Source organism: Erythrolamprus reginae, chromosome 2 (genome assembly GCF_031021105.1).
Source record: "Erythrolamprus reginae isolate rEryReg1 chromosome 2, rEryReg1.hap1, whole genome shotgun sequence".
Taxonomy (NCBI): domain Eukaryota; kingdom Metazoa; phylum Chordata; class Lepidosauria; order Squamata; family Dipsadidae; genus Erythrolamprus; species Erythrolamprus reginae.
In genome coordinates, this window is record NC_091951.1 from 227,755,818 (window position 1) to 227,773,716 (window position 17,899).

The 17,899-nt window shown below is 39.2% G+C and overlaps 1 protein-coding gene and 1 long non-coding RNA gene across 8 annotated transcripts in view; both read right to left on the minus strand.

Annotated features, from left to right (window-relative positions):
• LOC139162126 (uncharacterized) overlaps positions 1–17,042 on the minus strand; it is a 36,340-nt gene extending 19,298 nt beyond the window's left edge. Inside the window, exons 1-4 of one of the 5 annotated variants that reach the window (XR_011558255.1) lie at positions 16,729–17,040; positions 3,289–3,414; positions 2,832–3,038; positions 34–202 (exon numbers count right to left, since the gene is read on the minus strand). This is a non-coding gene — a long non-coding RNA (uncharacterized lncRNA). Of the gene's footprint in view, positions 1–33; positions 203–2,812; positions 3,039–3,288; positions 3,415–16,728 lie in introns of all 5 variants that reach the window. The other 4 variants (XR_011558253.1, XR_011558252.1, XR_011558254.1 and 1 more) reach the window with 4 other exon arrangements.
• Positions 17,043–17,250: 208 nt separating this feature from the next.
• The window catches only part of LOC139162115 (LDL receptor repeat-containing protein egg-1-like), a 44,631-nt gene continuing 43,982 nt past the window's right edge, over positions 17,251–17,899 (minus strand). For all 3 annotated transcript variants that reach the window (XM_070742153.1, XM_070742154.1, XM_070742155.1), the window contains one exon: positions 17,251–17,734. In XM_070742153.1, the coding sequence (XP_070598254.1) occupies positions 17,690–17,734 (45 nt within the window). In that variant the 3' untranslated portion in view covers positions 17,251–17,689. The remainder of the gene's footprint in view (positions 17,735–17,899) is intronic.

Here is a 17,899-nt window from a genome sequence, read left to right on the forward strand (position 1 = left end):
AGCTTTGAATTTGAAATGGGATGAAGTGCACACCTTTTTATGCATACTGATCCAATAGAGTCTATTAGTGATGTAATCAAGAGTCAATCCCGCGGGCTCTTCAGCAATTAATACCACAAGCACATGTCTGTCTGATCCATCCATCCCTGCAGCTTCTATTGCAGTCCCATCCTTCTCACCAAAATTCACCCAGTACATGTATCTGTGATAAGGTAGAAAACCAGAACAAAATGCTTCAAGAGCAGAGTTAAATCTTGACGTAGTCATGTTTGGAGTAGAGCTATTTAAATAATTGGGAGAAGTTAGTGTGACTACATTTAGGAAAATTTGCTGGCATTAATCTACTGCCATAATGTACATTTCTCTAATTCTTTGCTATTTATATGGGTTGGACATACATGCACAGATATACACAGAAAACAGTGTACAGTGGTACCTCTACTTAAGAACGCCTCTACTTAAGAACTTTTCTAGATCAGAACCGGGTGTTCAAGATGTTTTTTGCCTCTACTTAGAACCATTTTCTACTTAAGAACCCGAGCCTGGAAAAATTTCCAAGGAAATTTGAGAGTGGCACGAAGGCCCGGCTAGTTTCCTGCCATTCCCCCTTTAATCCCGGCCATCTCGGGCTTTTCTAGGCTGCCAGAGGAGCCTTTGGGTGGCGCTTAAGGAGGTTTTGGCAGTCCAGAGTGAACGAAGCATTTTCCTTTCTCTGGGCGCTTGCAGAGGGAATAAACCTCTGCCAGCGCCCAGAGAAAAGAAATGCTCCCTTCGCTCTGGGCAGCAACTGTCCTCCTCCTCTTCTTCCTCCCACCCAAATTCCAAGCTTTTATTTCCTTCCTAATGAGTTTTCATGCATTATTTGCCTTTACATTGATTCCTATGGGAAAAATTGCTTCTACTTACAAACGTTTATACTTAAGAATCTGATCACGGAACGAATTAAGTTCTTAAGTAGAGGTACCACTGTATATCTTTTGTGCAATTTGCCGTTTTGCTGTTTGCTGGGAGGCAAATTGCTGTTTTTTCCTTGTTTTCCTCCCCCAAAACTAAGGTGCATCTTACATTCCAGTGCATCTTATACTCCAAAAAATATGGAAGTTGCCCGGTGTCCAAATTTTGATCACACGACCATGGGGATGCCACAGTGCTCGTAAGGGTGAAAAACAGTCATAAGTCACTTTTTAAAAAGTGCTGTTGTAGCTTTGAATGGTTACTAAACAAACTGCTGTAAGTCGAACACTAACCGTATGTAAAAATTTGAGATTCCAGCTCTAAAGACTTATGGAATTTCTGGAAAGAACAGTGAATTCTTACTGGATTTGGCAACCTCTTGAAACTCTGGGCATTTTTAATAAATAATTTAGATCTTGGAGATGTTATATGGGCAGGCTTCAAATAACATAGTACTGGCAGGCATCATGTATGCATGAAATTATATCACTATTACAACACTGTAAATACAGTAGCGTCTATTCTGAAACTTGTACTTTTTTTCTGGAAATATAACCAGCTGCTTCGGCACCAAATTTTTCTCTAGGACCTTTACATAGCCCCTACCATCAATGAAACCATTGAAAATGGCATGAGGATAATTGCTGGCCCAGTATAACTGCCCTGTGAACCAGTCTACAGAGATGCTGTTGACGCCACTGACATCTATAAGCAAAAAATAAATAAATACATTCAAGAAGACAAAATATGGGAAGAGGCTCAGTGACTTTTTGTTATACAGCGTTCCCTCAATTTTCGCGGGGGATGCGTTCCGAGACTGCCTGCGAAAGTCGAATTTCTGCAAAGTAGAGATGAGGAAGTAAATACACTATTTTTGGCTATGAACAGTATCACAAGCCTTCCCTTAACACTTTAAACCCATAAACTGCAATTTCTCATTCCCTTAGCAGCCACTTAGATTATTACTCACCATGTTTATTTATTAAACTTTATTTAAAAATATTTATTAAAGGCGGACGAAAGTTTGGCGATGACGTATGACGTCATCGGGTGGGAAAACCATGGTATAGGGAAAAAAACAGCGAAGTATTTTTTAATTAATATTTTTGAAAAACCGTGGTATAGCTGTTTCGTGAAGTTCGAACCCACGAAAATCGAGGGACCACTGTAGTCCATCTACATAATAAATAATCTTCTGTAAGAGGCTCTTTACAACACTTCTTTCTGAGGCAAAAGGGGTCTCTATGTAATGTTTTTCTGGTTATTTCAGCTTCCTGTAAATTTAACTTCATGATAATAGAATATATTTCATTTAATGGTCACCCATCATCAGTGTAATCAATGATTATGTCTTCATCAATGGTCACCTTCTATTATGTAGAAAATATTACATTTTTATCATCAGATTTTCTGTATGGTATTTGGGCTTTGGAGAGCTAACTGGAAATATCAGTGCCTTGAGTTGAATTACACATGGGTCTTCTCAAATTCTAAAAAGGCGAGGATATTTGGACAGTATTGGGGAAAAGATTTGGGGGTATTATAGGGGATTTATGTCATGTCAAGCTTTGAGACACACATTTTGCATGTTAAATCTCAAACTCCTCAGAAGGAAAACAATCCTTAATTTTTACTCCCATCAATTCAGATAGGCTCTAGGAATTGTGTTCCATTCCAAAGGAGTGCCACACCACACAATATAAAAAGACAAACTGAGGCACAATTGACTATAAAACTGATCTTGACAAATTTTAGGTTCATCCCAAAGAAAATTAGGATTGATCTAGAACTGGAGCTGAAATATGGATGCAAAAATATGAGTGCATACAAAAGGGTTAATTTTTGATTCTGGATTTACCTGTAGTAAATAATTTTACCTGGATAAAAAATCATCTCACTTTTTCCAGACACATAAACATGCAGTTTTTTATCTTCACCAACCCAATAATAGCTTCTCCTTAAGAGGTCATAAGCTACAGAGACAGGTTTTGTTTTTGTAGATATTAGACTCTCCAGGTGATGCATCTTTAAATCCAGGAGGACAAGACCTTGAGGGACAGCTAGTAGCATTTTGGTGGCACCATCTGAACAGAAAAGAACTTTAACTACCTTTGCTCTAATACATAGTCAAATTCAGCCACCTCAATTTGAAGCACTCTTGATCTGAGCTGGCACTGCACCTCTTAGAATTCTTAACCAGCTAACAATATATAGGATTTAATTATGTCTCAAATCACTTGTTAATTCTGACTCAGGTGAAACTAAGAGATCTCATCTATTTTTTCAGCCCTTAGACTCATTGCATGTTAATTGTACTGTGGACTGAAAGCTTACCTATAACATTGCAAAGGGTTCCATTGACGAGTTCATATCCTTCAACACACTCACAGGTAAAAGAACCTAATGTGTTCTTGCACAATTGATTACAAGGACTGTATGCTGTTTCACATTCATCAATATCTGCAAAGAACAAAACAACGCTGTTGAAAGTTGCTATAAATTGTAAAGGCAGTTACATCAAAAAGTGTAATCATTTATAGAAAAAATTATGTGCACACAATAAACCTGGGAAGATCCTTAAAAAATAATAATCAAGCAATAGATCTGCAAACACCTAGAAGCAAACAAAGTTATAACCAAAAGGCAACATGGGTTTATCAAAAAAAAAGAGATCATGCCAAACAAATGTTATTTCATTCTTTCACCAAGTGACAAAATTAGTGGACCAGCAAAATGCTGTGGACATAGTATACTTGGATTGCAAAAGGCATTTGACCAATTAGACCACAATCTACTTCTTGGTAAACTAAAAAATGTGGAATAGTCAGCATCACCACCAGATGGATCCATAACTGGTTAACAATCTGCACATATTGTGCAGTCCTTAAAGGAACTACATCTACATGAAAGGCAATAAGCAGTGGGGTACCCCAAGGTTCTGTTTTAGGCTCAGTACTCTTCAATATCTTCACAAACAATTTAGATGGGGGAATAGAAGGGGAACTTGTCCATCTTTCATGGCCAAATTTTATTTTATGAATGGTGTGCATGCATAAGATTTGATTGGTTTTTATATAAATGGGTTTTATTGGGGTTAGTTTTTTAGAGCTTATATTCGACTTCTTTTTTATTGTTGTATCTTTTTGTATTGTTATTATGTTGTAAGCCGCCATGAGTCCTTCAGGATTGGGCAGCATAGAAGTCAGATAGATAGATAGATAGATAGATAGATAGATAGATAGGATAAGATAAGATAAGATAAGATAAGATAAGATAAGAGAAAAGAAAAGAAAAGATAAGATAGATAGATAAATAAATAAATAAATAAATTCATCACATTTGCAAATGACACCAAGCTAACATGAATAAGTTAAAGATCCAGAAGGATCTTGACAGACTTAAACACTGAGCCCTATAAATTCAGTGTAAAGTTAAGGTTTTACACTTAGGCAAGGAAAATCAAATGTACAGGTATAGAACTAGTGGAACCTGGCTCAATAGCAGCAATTTTGAGAGGGATCTTGGAGTCCTAGTGGACAACCATTTATGAGCCAGCAATATGCAACAGCAGCAAAAAAAGCCAATGCAATCATAGGTTGCATTAATAGAGGGATAAAATCAAGACCATGTGACATATTTCTACTGCTTTATAAAGTCTTAGTGTTGTGGTTCCGTCTGAGGCCCCTCCGGGAACGGCTGACCTTCTGTCGGTTTCCAGCTCAGAGGGAGAGGCTGAGGAACAGGAGGTGCAGACAGACGAGGAGGAGGAATCCCAGGCTGAAGAAGAGGGAGGACAGCCAGAGTCCCACCAGGGGGAGCTCTCCCCAGCAAGCAGCCTGGATTCCTTAGAGGAAAGTGCACAAGCCATAATTGATCTGCGACAACGAAGAGCTACTCAGAGACGGAATCAATTGGCTAAATACTTTCAGCATTAAAGTGGCAACAGCTGGGTTTGGGTGTGGTGCTCTTGGGAAAGGCTAAAAGGCAGACCCACCCTTCCTGGCTTGTGGAGTTTTATCTTTGAGAGTCGTGGGACCTGACTGTGAACTTTGGCGTCTTGGAATCCTGGTTTGTGCCTTTGACTATTGAAACCTTGGGGGTGTGTGCCAGCAAGAAGCTTGCTGTATTGTCTGGACATCAGGACCCTGCTGTACCGTATTATATCCTGTCTGTTGGGAAGAACAGGTTTTCCTCTGTGCTTATTTTTTCCAGTTATAAAATACTTTTGGCTTTTACCAGAGTGTCTGGCTGTTTTTTCCAGTTGGTGTTGAGGTCTGGGGGAACCCAGACAGAACACTTAGTAAGGCCACTCTTAGAACACTGGATCCAGTTTGAGTCATCAAATTATAAAAATGATGTTGAGACTCTGGAAAGAGTACAGAAAAGAGAAACAAATATGATTCAGGGGCTGGTGGCTAAAACATATGAAGAACAATTGCAAGAATTGTTAGGTCTAGTCTAGAGAAAAGAAGGACTAGGGGTGACCATGATGAAAATGTTCCGATACTTGAGGGGCTGCCACAAAGAGGAATAGCTCAAGCATCAGAACATTTCCAAAGCATCAGAAGGCCAGACGAGTAGCAATGGATGAAAACTAATAGAGTAACCTAGAACTAAGGAGGAATTTCCTGACAATGAAAACAATTGACCAGTCGAACAAAAGGGTTGCCTTCAGAAGTTGTGAGTGCTCCATCACTGGAGGTTTTTATGAGATTGGATAGTCGTTTGTTTGAAATTTTATAGGGCAGTGATGGTGAACCTTTTTTCCCCTCGGGTGCCAAAAGAGCATGCGTGTGGGCAATGGTGCATGTGAGTGCCCACACCCATAATTCAATGTCTGGGAAGGCCGAAAACAGCTTACCCCGCCCTCCAGAGACCCTCTAGAGGTCAGAAACAGCCTGTTTCCCAACTTCTGGTGGGCCCAGTAGGCTCGTGTTTTACCCTCACCAGGCTCCAAAGGCTTCCCTGGAGCCAGAAGAGGATGAAAACACCCTCCCCCTGGAGGCTGTCTGGAAGCCAAAAATGCCATCCCAGAGCCTCTGTGTGAGCCAAAAATCAGCTGGCCAGCACCCACATGTACGTTGGGGCTGAGCTAGGGCAAGGGCTCATGTGCCAGCAGATATGGCTCCACGTGCCACCTGTGACACCCATGCCATAGGTTTGCCATCACTGGTATAGGGTCTTTTGCTTGTGCCGGTGTTCAGACTAGAAACCTTGAAACCTTTGTTATTCTGATACTATTGTTATTGGCATAGTTTAATTGCCTAGTTTATATACAGTATATAAAAGCGAAAAACCACTCATGTTGTAATCACAAAATCTCCAGAACCATAAAGCCTATGAACTGTTAGGTGCTCAATAAGAAAGGATTTTTTCCAAAATGTCCACAGCAGCATTAGTATTTCCTATATTATTATTAACATGCTCTGATGCTAAGAGGTTCTACTCCCCCTCCCCACCTGAAAATAAATCTGTTCCAAATGCAAAATACAAGCACAGGAGAGGAGTTTCACTTTTACTTTCACAGTAGCAAATAGCTAAGTCAGGGCCAAGCTCCTTCCTGTCTCCTTCTTGTTCACACAGCAAATACTTCTTTTAGTTTTCAAACAGATCTTTTGTACAGATCTGTAGGTCGTGCAATTAGGAAAAGACAAGTAAGGGAACACAAATATCATCAAACTCATCTCCAAGTAAGTAGACAGACTGCAAAAACATATTATTAACATGCTCCTATGCTAATTAGTTAAATGTTCTACTTCTCCTTCCAACCTGAAAATAACTCTGCAGAGAATGGGACAGCACAGGAGAGGCTTCTGTGGGACAAAGCGGAAGGAGAAAAGGGTACAGGATAGGATAGGATAGTCTTCTATGTTTCTATGTTTCTATATTGTGTGATGGATGATGGATAAATAATACAGTGTCAAAACCTCTGTAGTTCAAAAGGCAATCAGTTTCTGCTGGATGGTGATAGCTTTAGGACAGTGTTTCCCAACCTTGGCAACTTGAAGATATTTGGACTTCATATAAATATTACATAAGTGGTATTTTACTCCCGTTCAACTCGCACACTTTCAGCAGAATGTCAGGGGGAATTGTTGGCATGGGTGTCAAGATAAAGGAGTGTTTATGCATATGTTTTGGAAATGCTTGATAGTGCAGGAATTTTGGCAAAAAGTGAAAGAGGATATCAATCGAATGCTAAATATACAATGGACAATCACTAAGGAAATGGCAGTACTAAAGCAATGGGAGAATTTAGAGAAATAAAAAAAGCAGCTATAGAAAGCGCTCAGGCAGTAATAGTTTTGAATTGGAAGGATGCGACAAAATGGACAATGCAAAATTGGTATAGGTACATGGTGGACCATATTCAATTTGAAATAATGGATAAAAGGATAAATTCGGATAATGAAACTGAGTTGGGACAACTGATGGGACGGTGGGACAAGGTAAGACGATATATGATGAGCAGAATCCGAGACCAAGCTACAAGAAATAAATTGGAATCATTCTATAATATGTAAATAGATATATTGCTCTTGGGTCAAGTGGACTATACAAGGAACACCCCCGATTTGGTGGTGGGGAATGTGTGTGTGCCTGGGTGGTGGGCACATTGCACTATGCACTGTTTTATGTTGTGTGTATATAAACTTGTTACAAATTAATAAAAAAAATAATTTAAAAAAAAAGATATTTGGAATTCAACTCCCAGAATTCCCCAGCCAGCAAATGCTGGCTGGGGAATTCTGGGAGTTGAAGTCCAAATATCTTCAAGTTGCCAAGGTTGGGAAACACTGCTTTAGGAAGCGACTTTGCATCTTTAGAGACATGAGAACTTGCACCACCACTGCCTTCAGCGTCCTCGAGCAAAGGTCTCCAGCTTCCTTGATAAAATATAAAAGATGGTATATAAAGATAAAGTAAGTGGAAAGGGCAGTCAAAAGTCCCAAAAGAAAAGTGGCAGTGTTGTGCTATTTCTGTGAACACCGTGCAGTTATGCCATGTTAATATTTTACCAGCTATTACATTTTTCGAATAGCAGGCATTGTACAATTGCAATGATGCAAGGTGGGGCTTTTCCAAATCTCAAAACAACTGAGAAAAGGAACCTGGAAAGGAACATGCTGTCTAACCTTAATTATCCAACAACTAAACAGCTGGCTGGCCGATTCTGCAGCAGTGGCCAATGCACACCACTCACCCACAGACATCAGCACCTTAATGCCAAGTTTTCTGCCTCTCTAGTTCATTATGTTGTAAACATAGAAACATAGAAGACTGACGGCAGAAAAAGACCTCATGGTCCATCTAGTCTGCCCTTATACTATTTTCTGTATTTTATCTTAGATGTTTATCCCAGGCATGTTTAAATTCAGTTACTGTGGATTTATCTACCACGTCTGCTGGGAGTTTGTTCCAAGGATCTACTACTCTTTCAGTGAAATAATATTTTCTCATGTTGCTTTTGATCTTTCCCCCAACTAACTTCAGATTGTGCCCCCTTGTTCTTGTGTTCACTTTCCTATTAAAAGCACTTCTCTCCTGGACCTTATTTGACCCTTTAACATATTTAAATGTTTCGAACATGTCCCCCCTTTTCCTTCTGTCTTCCAGACTATACAGATTGTATAGTACTGTATTATATAGTTGATTTCCATATTTCATAATGGTTCAGTAGGAGTTATATTTATTTTGATGAGGGCATATGTGGTTCAATTGTCTTCCAATTTCTGAAGCCATGCATTGGGGCAAATAGACACAAACATACACACACACATACACACACAGAGGGGGGCTTGTATAACAATGTTGGGATTATTTAAAAGAAAGGTACAGTAAGTCTAATTTTTTATGCTGAAAAGGAAAACCAGTTTTATGCAGGGTTTAAAGCTTTAGACTAGAAGCTAGAAGTTTAGTTCTAGTCCTTCTTTAAGTACCAAGCCATCTGGATGACCTTGGGCCAGTCACTCCCTCTCAGCCCTGGGACGCAGACAATGGCAAACCACTTCTGAAATTTTGCCAAGATAACCTCAGGGACCTGTCCAGGCAGTTGTCAGGAGTCAAGACTGATTCAAAGGCACCAAAACAAATACTGTATAGTGGTACCTCGGCATTTGTTGTTAATTGGTTTTGGGAGGTGCGATAAGTATTAAAATGACCAGTGGAAAGCAAACCATGTGACTTAACAAGCGATCCTTTGTTTTGGCCAGAAAGGGTAGCGAGTCACAAGGCAGCCAAGATTGACAGCTTCTAGCTTGCATGCCGAGTATCAAACAAGTAGTAGTACCACAACAAAAGTTTTGCATCAAAATGCGTCAAGTACCAAATTTAATTATTTTTATAGCAGCCAAGTACTAAGGTACTATTATATATGCCTGTGATGGCCACCTATGGCACACGGTCCACAGTGGCACATGCAGCCATATCAGAGGGCACGTGAGACATGTTTTAGTTTCAGTGTGCGTGCGCATGATGGGCAGCTAATTTTCAGCCTTGGGAAAAGGCTGTTTCGTCTTCCGGATGCTCCAGGGAAGCATCATTGGTAAATGCAAAGAGGTAAATCTGGAATAAGACACTTTTCCCCCTTTTTTCTCCCCCTTTTGAAAGGCCCAGAAAGTCTGTTTGGGCCTCACTTTTGGTATCTTCCCCCTACTTCTCTCCTTCCCACCCCACAACTATGTCGCTAAGACACTAACACCACGATCGGAAGCCTTGATTCAGAAGTAATGTTGGCTGCTAATTCTTATTCCCAGGTGCAGGATCATAGAAGAAAAAAGGTGGCTGTAAATGATAACATTGGCTAGAGTAGAATAGGGAGAGGGATAGGGACAGGACAGGACAGAAATAGAACAGAACAGAATCACAGAGTTGAAAGGGATCTTGAAGGTCTTCTAGTCCAACCCCCAGATCAAGCAGGAAACCCTATACCATTTTAGACAAACAGTTGTCCAATCTCTTCTTTAAAATTTCCAGTGCATTCACAATTTCTGCAGGCAATCTGTTCCGCTCATTAATTGTTCTGTTAGGAAATTTCTCCCAAGTTCTAGGTTGCTTTTCTCTTTGATTATTTATTTATTTTATTTATTTTATTCTATTTATTGGATTTGTATGCTGCCCCTCTCCGTAGACTCGGGGCGGCTAACAACAGTAACAAAAAACAGCATATAAATCCAATACTAAAACAACTAAAAAAACCTTATTGTAAAACCAAACATCCATCCATACAAACATACCATACATGAATTGTAAAGGCCTAGGGGGAAAGAATATCTCAGTTCCCCCATGCCTGACGGCAGAGGTGGGTTTTAAGGAGCTTATGAAAGGCAAAGAGGGTGGGGGCAATTCTAATGTCCGGGGGGAGTTGGTTCCACAGGGCCGGGGCCACCACAGAGAAGGCTTTTCCCCTGGGCCCCGGCTTCTTGTCCTGCCTTCAGATGCTTTGGAGAATAGCCCAGCTCCCTCTTCTTTGTGGCATCCACTGTGATATTAGAACATTGCTATCATGTCACCCCTAGTCCTTCTTTTCACTAGATAAATTGAATTCCAGCAAATGTTCTTTATATATTTTAGCCTCCACTCCCCTAATCATCTTTGTTGCTCTTCTCTACACTCTTAATATATTTTTTTTACATTGTAGCAACCAAAACTGGATGCATTATTCCAAGTATGATCTTACCAAGGCATTATAAAGTGGTATTAACATTTCACATGATCTTTATTCTATCCCTCTATTAATGCAGCCTAGAACTATGTTGGTTTTTTGGGAAGCTGCGGCACACTGCTGGCTCATAATTAAGTGATTAGAACTCCAAGATCTGTCTCAGAGTTACTACTATTGAGCCATGTGCCATCTACTGTATTCTATACCTGTGCATTTGGTTTTTCTTCCCTAAATGTAGAATCTTACTTTTTTTCACCGTTGAATTGGAACATCAAGGAAAAAGAGAAGTCAAGCAGGTCTTCTCTTGAAAGAAGAGCTGGTTTTTTAAAAATAGATATAAAACCCTGTGTTTTTTTTAAAAAAAATAGATATAAAACCCAAGCTGGGATAAAGGTGGCAAATGGGGGGGGAAAATTAGCCTTCTGATTTGATAAGTACTGTTGCACTGAGCCTGAATAACAGAGAAAAAATGGATAGTGTTCCCAGAATTAACTTGCCTGACTTCAAAAGTGCTCCCACACTCCACATAAAAATAAATGCAGGATCCCCAACCTATCATTAATGTCTGCATCACCAAAAAGTAGGGTGGGAATCAGAGTTTACAGCACAATCCTACCTTTTTCCGCTCAGAGTGTATTGACTTTATCTCTACATGCCACTGTAAAGGATTAGTAGATTGCCATCATACTTCCTTCTTTCCCTGTAGCTGATTAAACCAGGGATAAAGAGATAAACTCCGTTCTTCGGAGCAAGAGTGGTTGTCACTTCTGGCTTGTAATGGATTTTAAATTCAGCTTCCCAAAAACATGAAAATAATGACTGGTTCAAGTAAAGGCAAAGTACCGAGAAGGTATAGGTAAGCATCCACTTTTAATTAAGAAACCATATCCAAGAAGGGACAGTAAAAAGAGTGCTGCAGACATGTGACTTCATAAAGTCAGTTGCATTGTTTATTTATTTTATTTATTTATTTTGTCCAATGCACAACAATACACAATGGAGGTTATAAAGGTTATACTCGAGTAAAATATATTAGAGAAAGAATAGAAGTGAAAATTTAGGAATAGAATATATCAATTAGAGAATAGGAGGATATAATGAGAGTAGTATAAGAAGAATAGAATAGAAAATAGTAGATATGAGATATAGGAGAGACAATAGGACAGGGGACGGGAGACACGCTAGTGTACATATGCATGCCCTTATTGACCTCTTAGGAATCTGGAGAGGTCAACTGTGGATAGTCTGAGGGTAAAATGTTGTGGGTTAGGGGAAGATACTACGGAATCCGGCAATAAGTTCCATGCTTCGACAACTCGATTACTAAAGTCTTATTTTTTACAGTCCAATTTGGAGCGGTTAATATTAAGCATGTATCTGTTGTGTGCTCTTGTGTTGTTGTGGTTGAAGCTGAAGTAGTCATTGACAGGCAGGACGTTGCAGCATATGATCTTGTGGGCAATACTTAGATCATGTTTAAGATGTTGTAGTTGTAAGCTTTCTAGACAAAAGTATGCATGTTTGGGATGGCAACCACAATAATGGAAAATAAGCAGTGTCTCTCCATCTTAGATCCTCCACATAACACTCCCACCTTTCCTCAACTTGTCTCACACTCAAATGCTAAGAAATACACTGACTCCTGGTCTTGTTACTATCACAGAATAGACAAATGGATAAGTTTAATCCTCTGCTACCTCAAAGGCTTTCAGGTTGGACTTTCACGTGGCCATCTGGCTGTAACCTTCAAAATGGATATAAATTGTAAAAGTAGAAAATGTTGAATTCTAAATAGCACTTTTATTTTAATACTGAGGCATTATCCCAGCCATATACTCACTACTTTTTAAAAGCCTTCTTCCTTTATGGAAAAACATGTTTTTGTAACTACACACATTATTTTCAACTTCCCTTAGTAATTCCTAGTCCAACCCCAGGGTAGCATTAAAAGTAGTATCTATCTATCTATCTATCTATCTATCTATCTATCTATCTATCTATCTATCTATCTATCTATCATCTATCTATCTATCTATCTATCTATCTATCTATCTACCTACCTACCTACCTACCTACCTACCTACCTACCTACCTACCTACATATCTATCTATTAGATTTGTATGCCACCCCTCTCCGCAGACTCGGGGCGGCTCAAAACAGCAATAAAACAATTCATGACAAATCTAATAATTTAAAAACATTTTTAAAAACCCGTTATTAAGCAGACATACACACAAACATACCATACATAAATTGTATAGGCCCGGGGGAGATATCTCAATTCCCCCATGCCTGGCAGCAAAGGTGGGTTTTAAGAAGTTTACGAAAGGCAAGGAGGGTGGGGGCAGTTCTTATCTCCGGGGGGAGCTGGTTCCAGAGAGTCGGGGCCACCACAGAGAAGGCTCTTCCCCAGGGACCCGCCAAGCGACATTGTTTAGCCGACAGGACCTGGAGAAGGCCAACTCTGTGGGACCTAATCGGTCGCTGGCATTCGTGCGGCAGAAGGCGGTCCCAGAGAGATCAGATGCTTGTAAACAAAAATAATCCTTGTGTGTTGTTAATAGATTTTTTTAAAGAATTACATAACAGGCAGGAGTCCAAAGTCAATGGATTTTGGATCTGAAAGCAGCTCAGCTGAAATATGCCTCTCATATACCACAGGCATAAGTCTCTGTCATTCATTCATAAGAATTATGAATCAAATGTTAGTAAAGCAGAATCATTTTGCCTTGATAGTAGAAACTGCCCACTGTTAAAAGCATCAGGTTATCCTCTGGCAGGAGAGACAGGGAAAAGGGCTGAGAGAAGGGGGAAAATACCTATGGCTTGGCAAAAATGCACCTATGTTTCATGTACAAAAAATCCCAATTTAAACACCTCTAATTAAATCAACTCCTCTAATAGAAAATGGGATTGAGAAAATACATGCCCCAAAATCCTGGGGTTGTGGGCCAGATATTCAAGGAGAGTTCCCCTTCCTTTTGGGAGAGTGAACCCATGTTAAGTAGCTAAGATGGCGAAGTAGCTCATACTAAGGTCTACAGTCAACTGTTTTTTTTCCCTTTTAATGTGATTTACTGGTTTAAACCCTTTTTAAACCAGAGATAGCACGCGACAGTCTTGGTACGCCTGGAATGCACTACCTGACTCTCTTGTTATATCCTCAAATCCCCATAGATTTAACCTTAAACTATCTACCGTGGACCTCACCCCATTCTAAGAGGTCTGTAAAGGGGCGTACATAAGTGCACCAGCATGCCTACCGTCCCTGTCCTATTGTCCCCATTTATTTGTACCCTGTTTCCCCAAAAATAAGTCACCCCCGAAAGTAAGACATAGGAGAGGTTTCATAGAATTGCCTAATATAAGGCATCCCCCGAAAGTAAGATGTAGGAGACGTTCTGTTTCGCAGCATTCCTGAACAGAACATATATAACATATATTTGAAGAAAGTATAATTGTTGTATATGGAAATAATGGTACGGTACTAGTAAGAAATTCTTGATAGGATTGTTTGTCTGGTTATGCTGGTTTGTGATGACAACTACTGTACAGTATATAATAAATGTTCTTTTTTTGTTGTTCAGCAATAAATGTGAATTCTTCTTCACTGAAAAAAAAATAAGACATCTCCTGAAAATAAGAGGTAGTACATCTTTGGGAGCAAAAATTAATATAAGATGCTGTCTTATTTTCGGGGAAACAGGATACTCATTTTCTGTGTTCATGTCCATGTCTATACTTATATCTGTTATCTCGTATATGTTTGACAAACTAACTAACTAACTGAATAAAATATCTAAGAATAGTCCTCGCAAGGCTAAATATTCTACACTCAACCAGCATTTCTGCTAGGGGTGTGGATGGCTAGGACTAAGGACTTGTTTACTTACTTGCTTACTTACTTACTTACTTACTTACTTACTTACTTACTTACTTACTTACTTACTTACTTACTTACTTATTTTTTATGCTGTCCACTCCCGAAGGACTCTGGGTGGCTTACAACAATAAAAATAATATTTAAAAAGTTTAAAATCCCATTATTAGAATCATACCGTGTCATACAATCTTACTATGGCCAGAACCAAAGAGGCATCAATTGCTCAAGCCAGTAGAGTGGGAGCAGTATAGATCTTGGGGGGGTAGATGGTTCCAGAGAGCCGGTGCCACCACAGAGAAGGCCCTCCCCCACGGCCCTACCAGCCAACATTGCTTAATCGACGGGACCCAAAGAAAGCCAACCCTGTGGGCTCTAATTGGTCACAGGGAGCTAAGGATTAAGACTAATCCTTTCTTTCTGTTTACTGTGCTTTGCTTTAACCAACATTTGCATTTGTATCCTGGTGCAGCACAAGGGAGCAAGGTGGGTGTGGACAATGATGAAGTATTAAAACAGCACTTCCTTGATAGTAAAACAATCTTAAATGTTTGAATTATTTTACATGGTTGGGCTTTATCTCAGCGTTAAAACAGTAACAATTCTAACCTATTCATTCATGCTCCAGAGGGAGGACTACTTAGCAAGACAATCAATAGATGGACATTAGCATGGGAAATGTACTAAAGTTGTAATACCAACACAGTGCAGCTCCCAAGCCACCTCACATGACTGGAAAAGACCAGTACTCTAATAGAAGTGCACTAACAAAACATGTTTGAGTAGAACAGGATCACTTCCATCACACTGCGTGCATAAGCGCACCATTGTGCCTACCGTCCCTGTCCTATTGTCTTCTTTTATCATTATTTACTACTTATGTTATGCTTATACAAACTACAATCCTATACTTGTTCGACAAAATAAATAAATAATAAAAATAAAATAAAATAAAGTATATAAATACTGATCATGAAAAGATTCTCTAATAATTGTCACCTATTTCCATACCAAGCAACCGATGGTCCCATGCTAACAACGGTAAGTCAATAAGGAAGTGAACTCTGGAACTGTTCTTATACTTTGAAAGCATCTTGTACACAAAAGAAAGGGCAGGGCAGATACACTTTTATGCCTTTTTCCAATAAAGAACATTTAATTGGATGGTGTAAGCTCTTCAAATATATAGTTGTGTACTTTCACAGGCAAGGCTGGTTTCATAGGAGAAACTATACATGCTGAGCATGATACTGATGCTACTTTGTTAGGGTCAACCGAGGGTGAAAAGCCTACTTCCGGTAATGCCCCCAAGAAGTATTTTATTCATTTGTTTGTTTATTTTGTTGAGTACGTATTGGTAGTATACAAAGATATAATAATATTTATATTCATGATACTAGTAAAAGAGAAACATTAGGAGAGGGGATGGAAGGCACTCTGGTGTACTTATGCACGCCCCTTACTGACCTCTTAGGAATCAGGAGACGTCAACAGTGGATAATCTAAGAGTAAAGTTTTGGGGTTAGGTGATGATACTACAGGGACTGGTAGTGAGTTCCATGCATCAACTAATCGGTTACCAAAGTCGTATTTCCAGCAGTCGAGTTTAGAAAGGTTTGCTTTAAGTTTGTATCTGTTGTGTGCTCAAGTGCTTTTGTGATTGAAACTGAAGTAGCTGTTGACAGGAAGGACATTGTAGCAGATGATTTTATGGGCTATGCTTAGATCGTGTTTTAGATGACGTAGTTCTAAGTTTTCTAAACCTAGGATTGTATGTCTAGTTGCATAGGGTATTCTGTTGCGAGAAGAGCAATGGAGGACTCTTCTAGTAAAGTATCTGTGGACATTTTCTAGAGTATTTATGTTTAAAATGTGGTGTTTTCTTCCATATTCCCCCCCTCCTGGCAATGCTTTACAATCTTCTACCAACTGTGTAGTTTGATGCCGCTATGGATTGATAATAAAGTTGGAGAGAAAAATCCCCTCTTCTTCATTCACCAAATCACCTATTCTTCTGCAATGAAGCTGTATCTACTCACATTATAAGCTTGTTAGGAAAGAGAACTGTGCTGTGCTGGCAACCCAAAATGGAACTAAACAGTGTTGCTTGTTTTAAAGAGCAATGCTACATGATGATCCTGAGTTGGCCTAGGCAAAAATTCCCAGGAATGTTGCTAATTCAATGAAGAGCCATGAAGCAGTCATTAGTGGAAGAACTGGAAAACCCACCCAAGATTTCATGATGGGACAATGCTACTCAGTGCCAAAGGCTCTAGGAAGAAAAGAGAAAGGAAGACCAGGTTCTACCAGCCAAAAGTGTTGTTCCGGCTATACAAACACACACACACATACACATATATATCCTTATCTCTAAATAGAAATGTTAGAAACTTTTTAGTCAACAGAATCCATATGCATACAAGCAGGGGGGGAAAAACTATGCTACAATCTATTCAGTAGAGGAAAAATGGAATTTTCAAATAATTTTCCACTTAAACCACAGTAAATCATTAAGGGAGAATGGAAAGTAGCGACCAGTGTAAATATAAATCTTTCCAAAAAAATACACCTGCAAAAATGAAAGCAAATGCTATTTGATATTTTAATGAAAGGGAAAAATCACAAGAGATGCTTTGCATTGCGTCTTGCATCTAAACTCATGAATTCATAAAACCTGTGAAAGAGGGATTAGTAAAATTTAGCAGGTCTGGGACACAAATCAAAGGGCTGAATTCTTGTAGGATCTTAAAATCATTTGAGCCAAAGTTTTTATTTTGCATTCGGTTTTTCATACAATCATATGTCATCCTTTATTTGCAAAGCTGATATGTGACTCTAGGCATAGTACTATACAGCTTGCCAACTGGGTAAGTGCTGCTAGTTGAGGACTAGATCCAGATACGCCGTTTGGCCTCTAGAAGTGATTGCAATTCATTTCACTGGGTCTCCACCTCACTGTAAAACCAGAATCCAACTCATGCTATCAGCAGAATCTCTCCATGTTTGCTACTTTCAGCTGGCTTTTAAAAGGCTATTTAAATAACTTTTAAAAATGCTATTTAAAATGAACAGTAAAAGACTGAGTGTTAATATAATAAATACGACATTGAGAAATTCCCATTCTGAAAATCTGCACAATCGCTGGTTTCCAGCTGGAAAAGAGGTTTATAGTTCACATAGTTCGTTTTTCTTACAAATCTGTGCTTGTCTTTGTCGTCAGAGGAGTTACCATTTCCTATTGGGGGGAAAAACCAAAAGTCAACATTTTATATTATATTCTTTGCCTGTTTAGATTTTTTCCCTTCATTTTGCAAGATCCTGCAGCCAGGGTGTGTGTTTGCATGCTCGTTTTATCTAATCAAGCACAATCTATAAAGAAACTCTACCAGCTTTGCAAAAT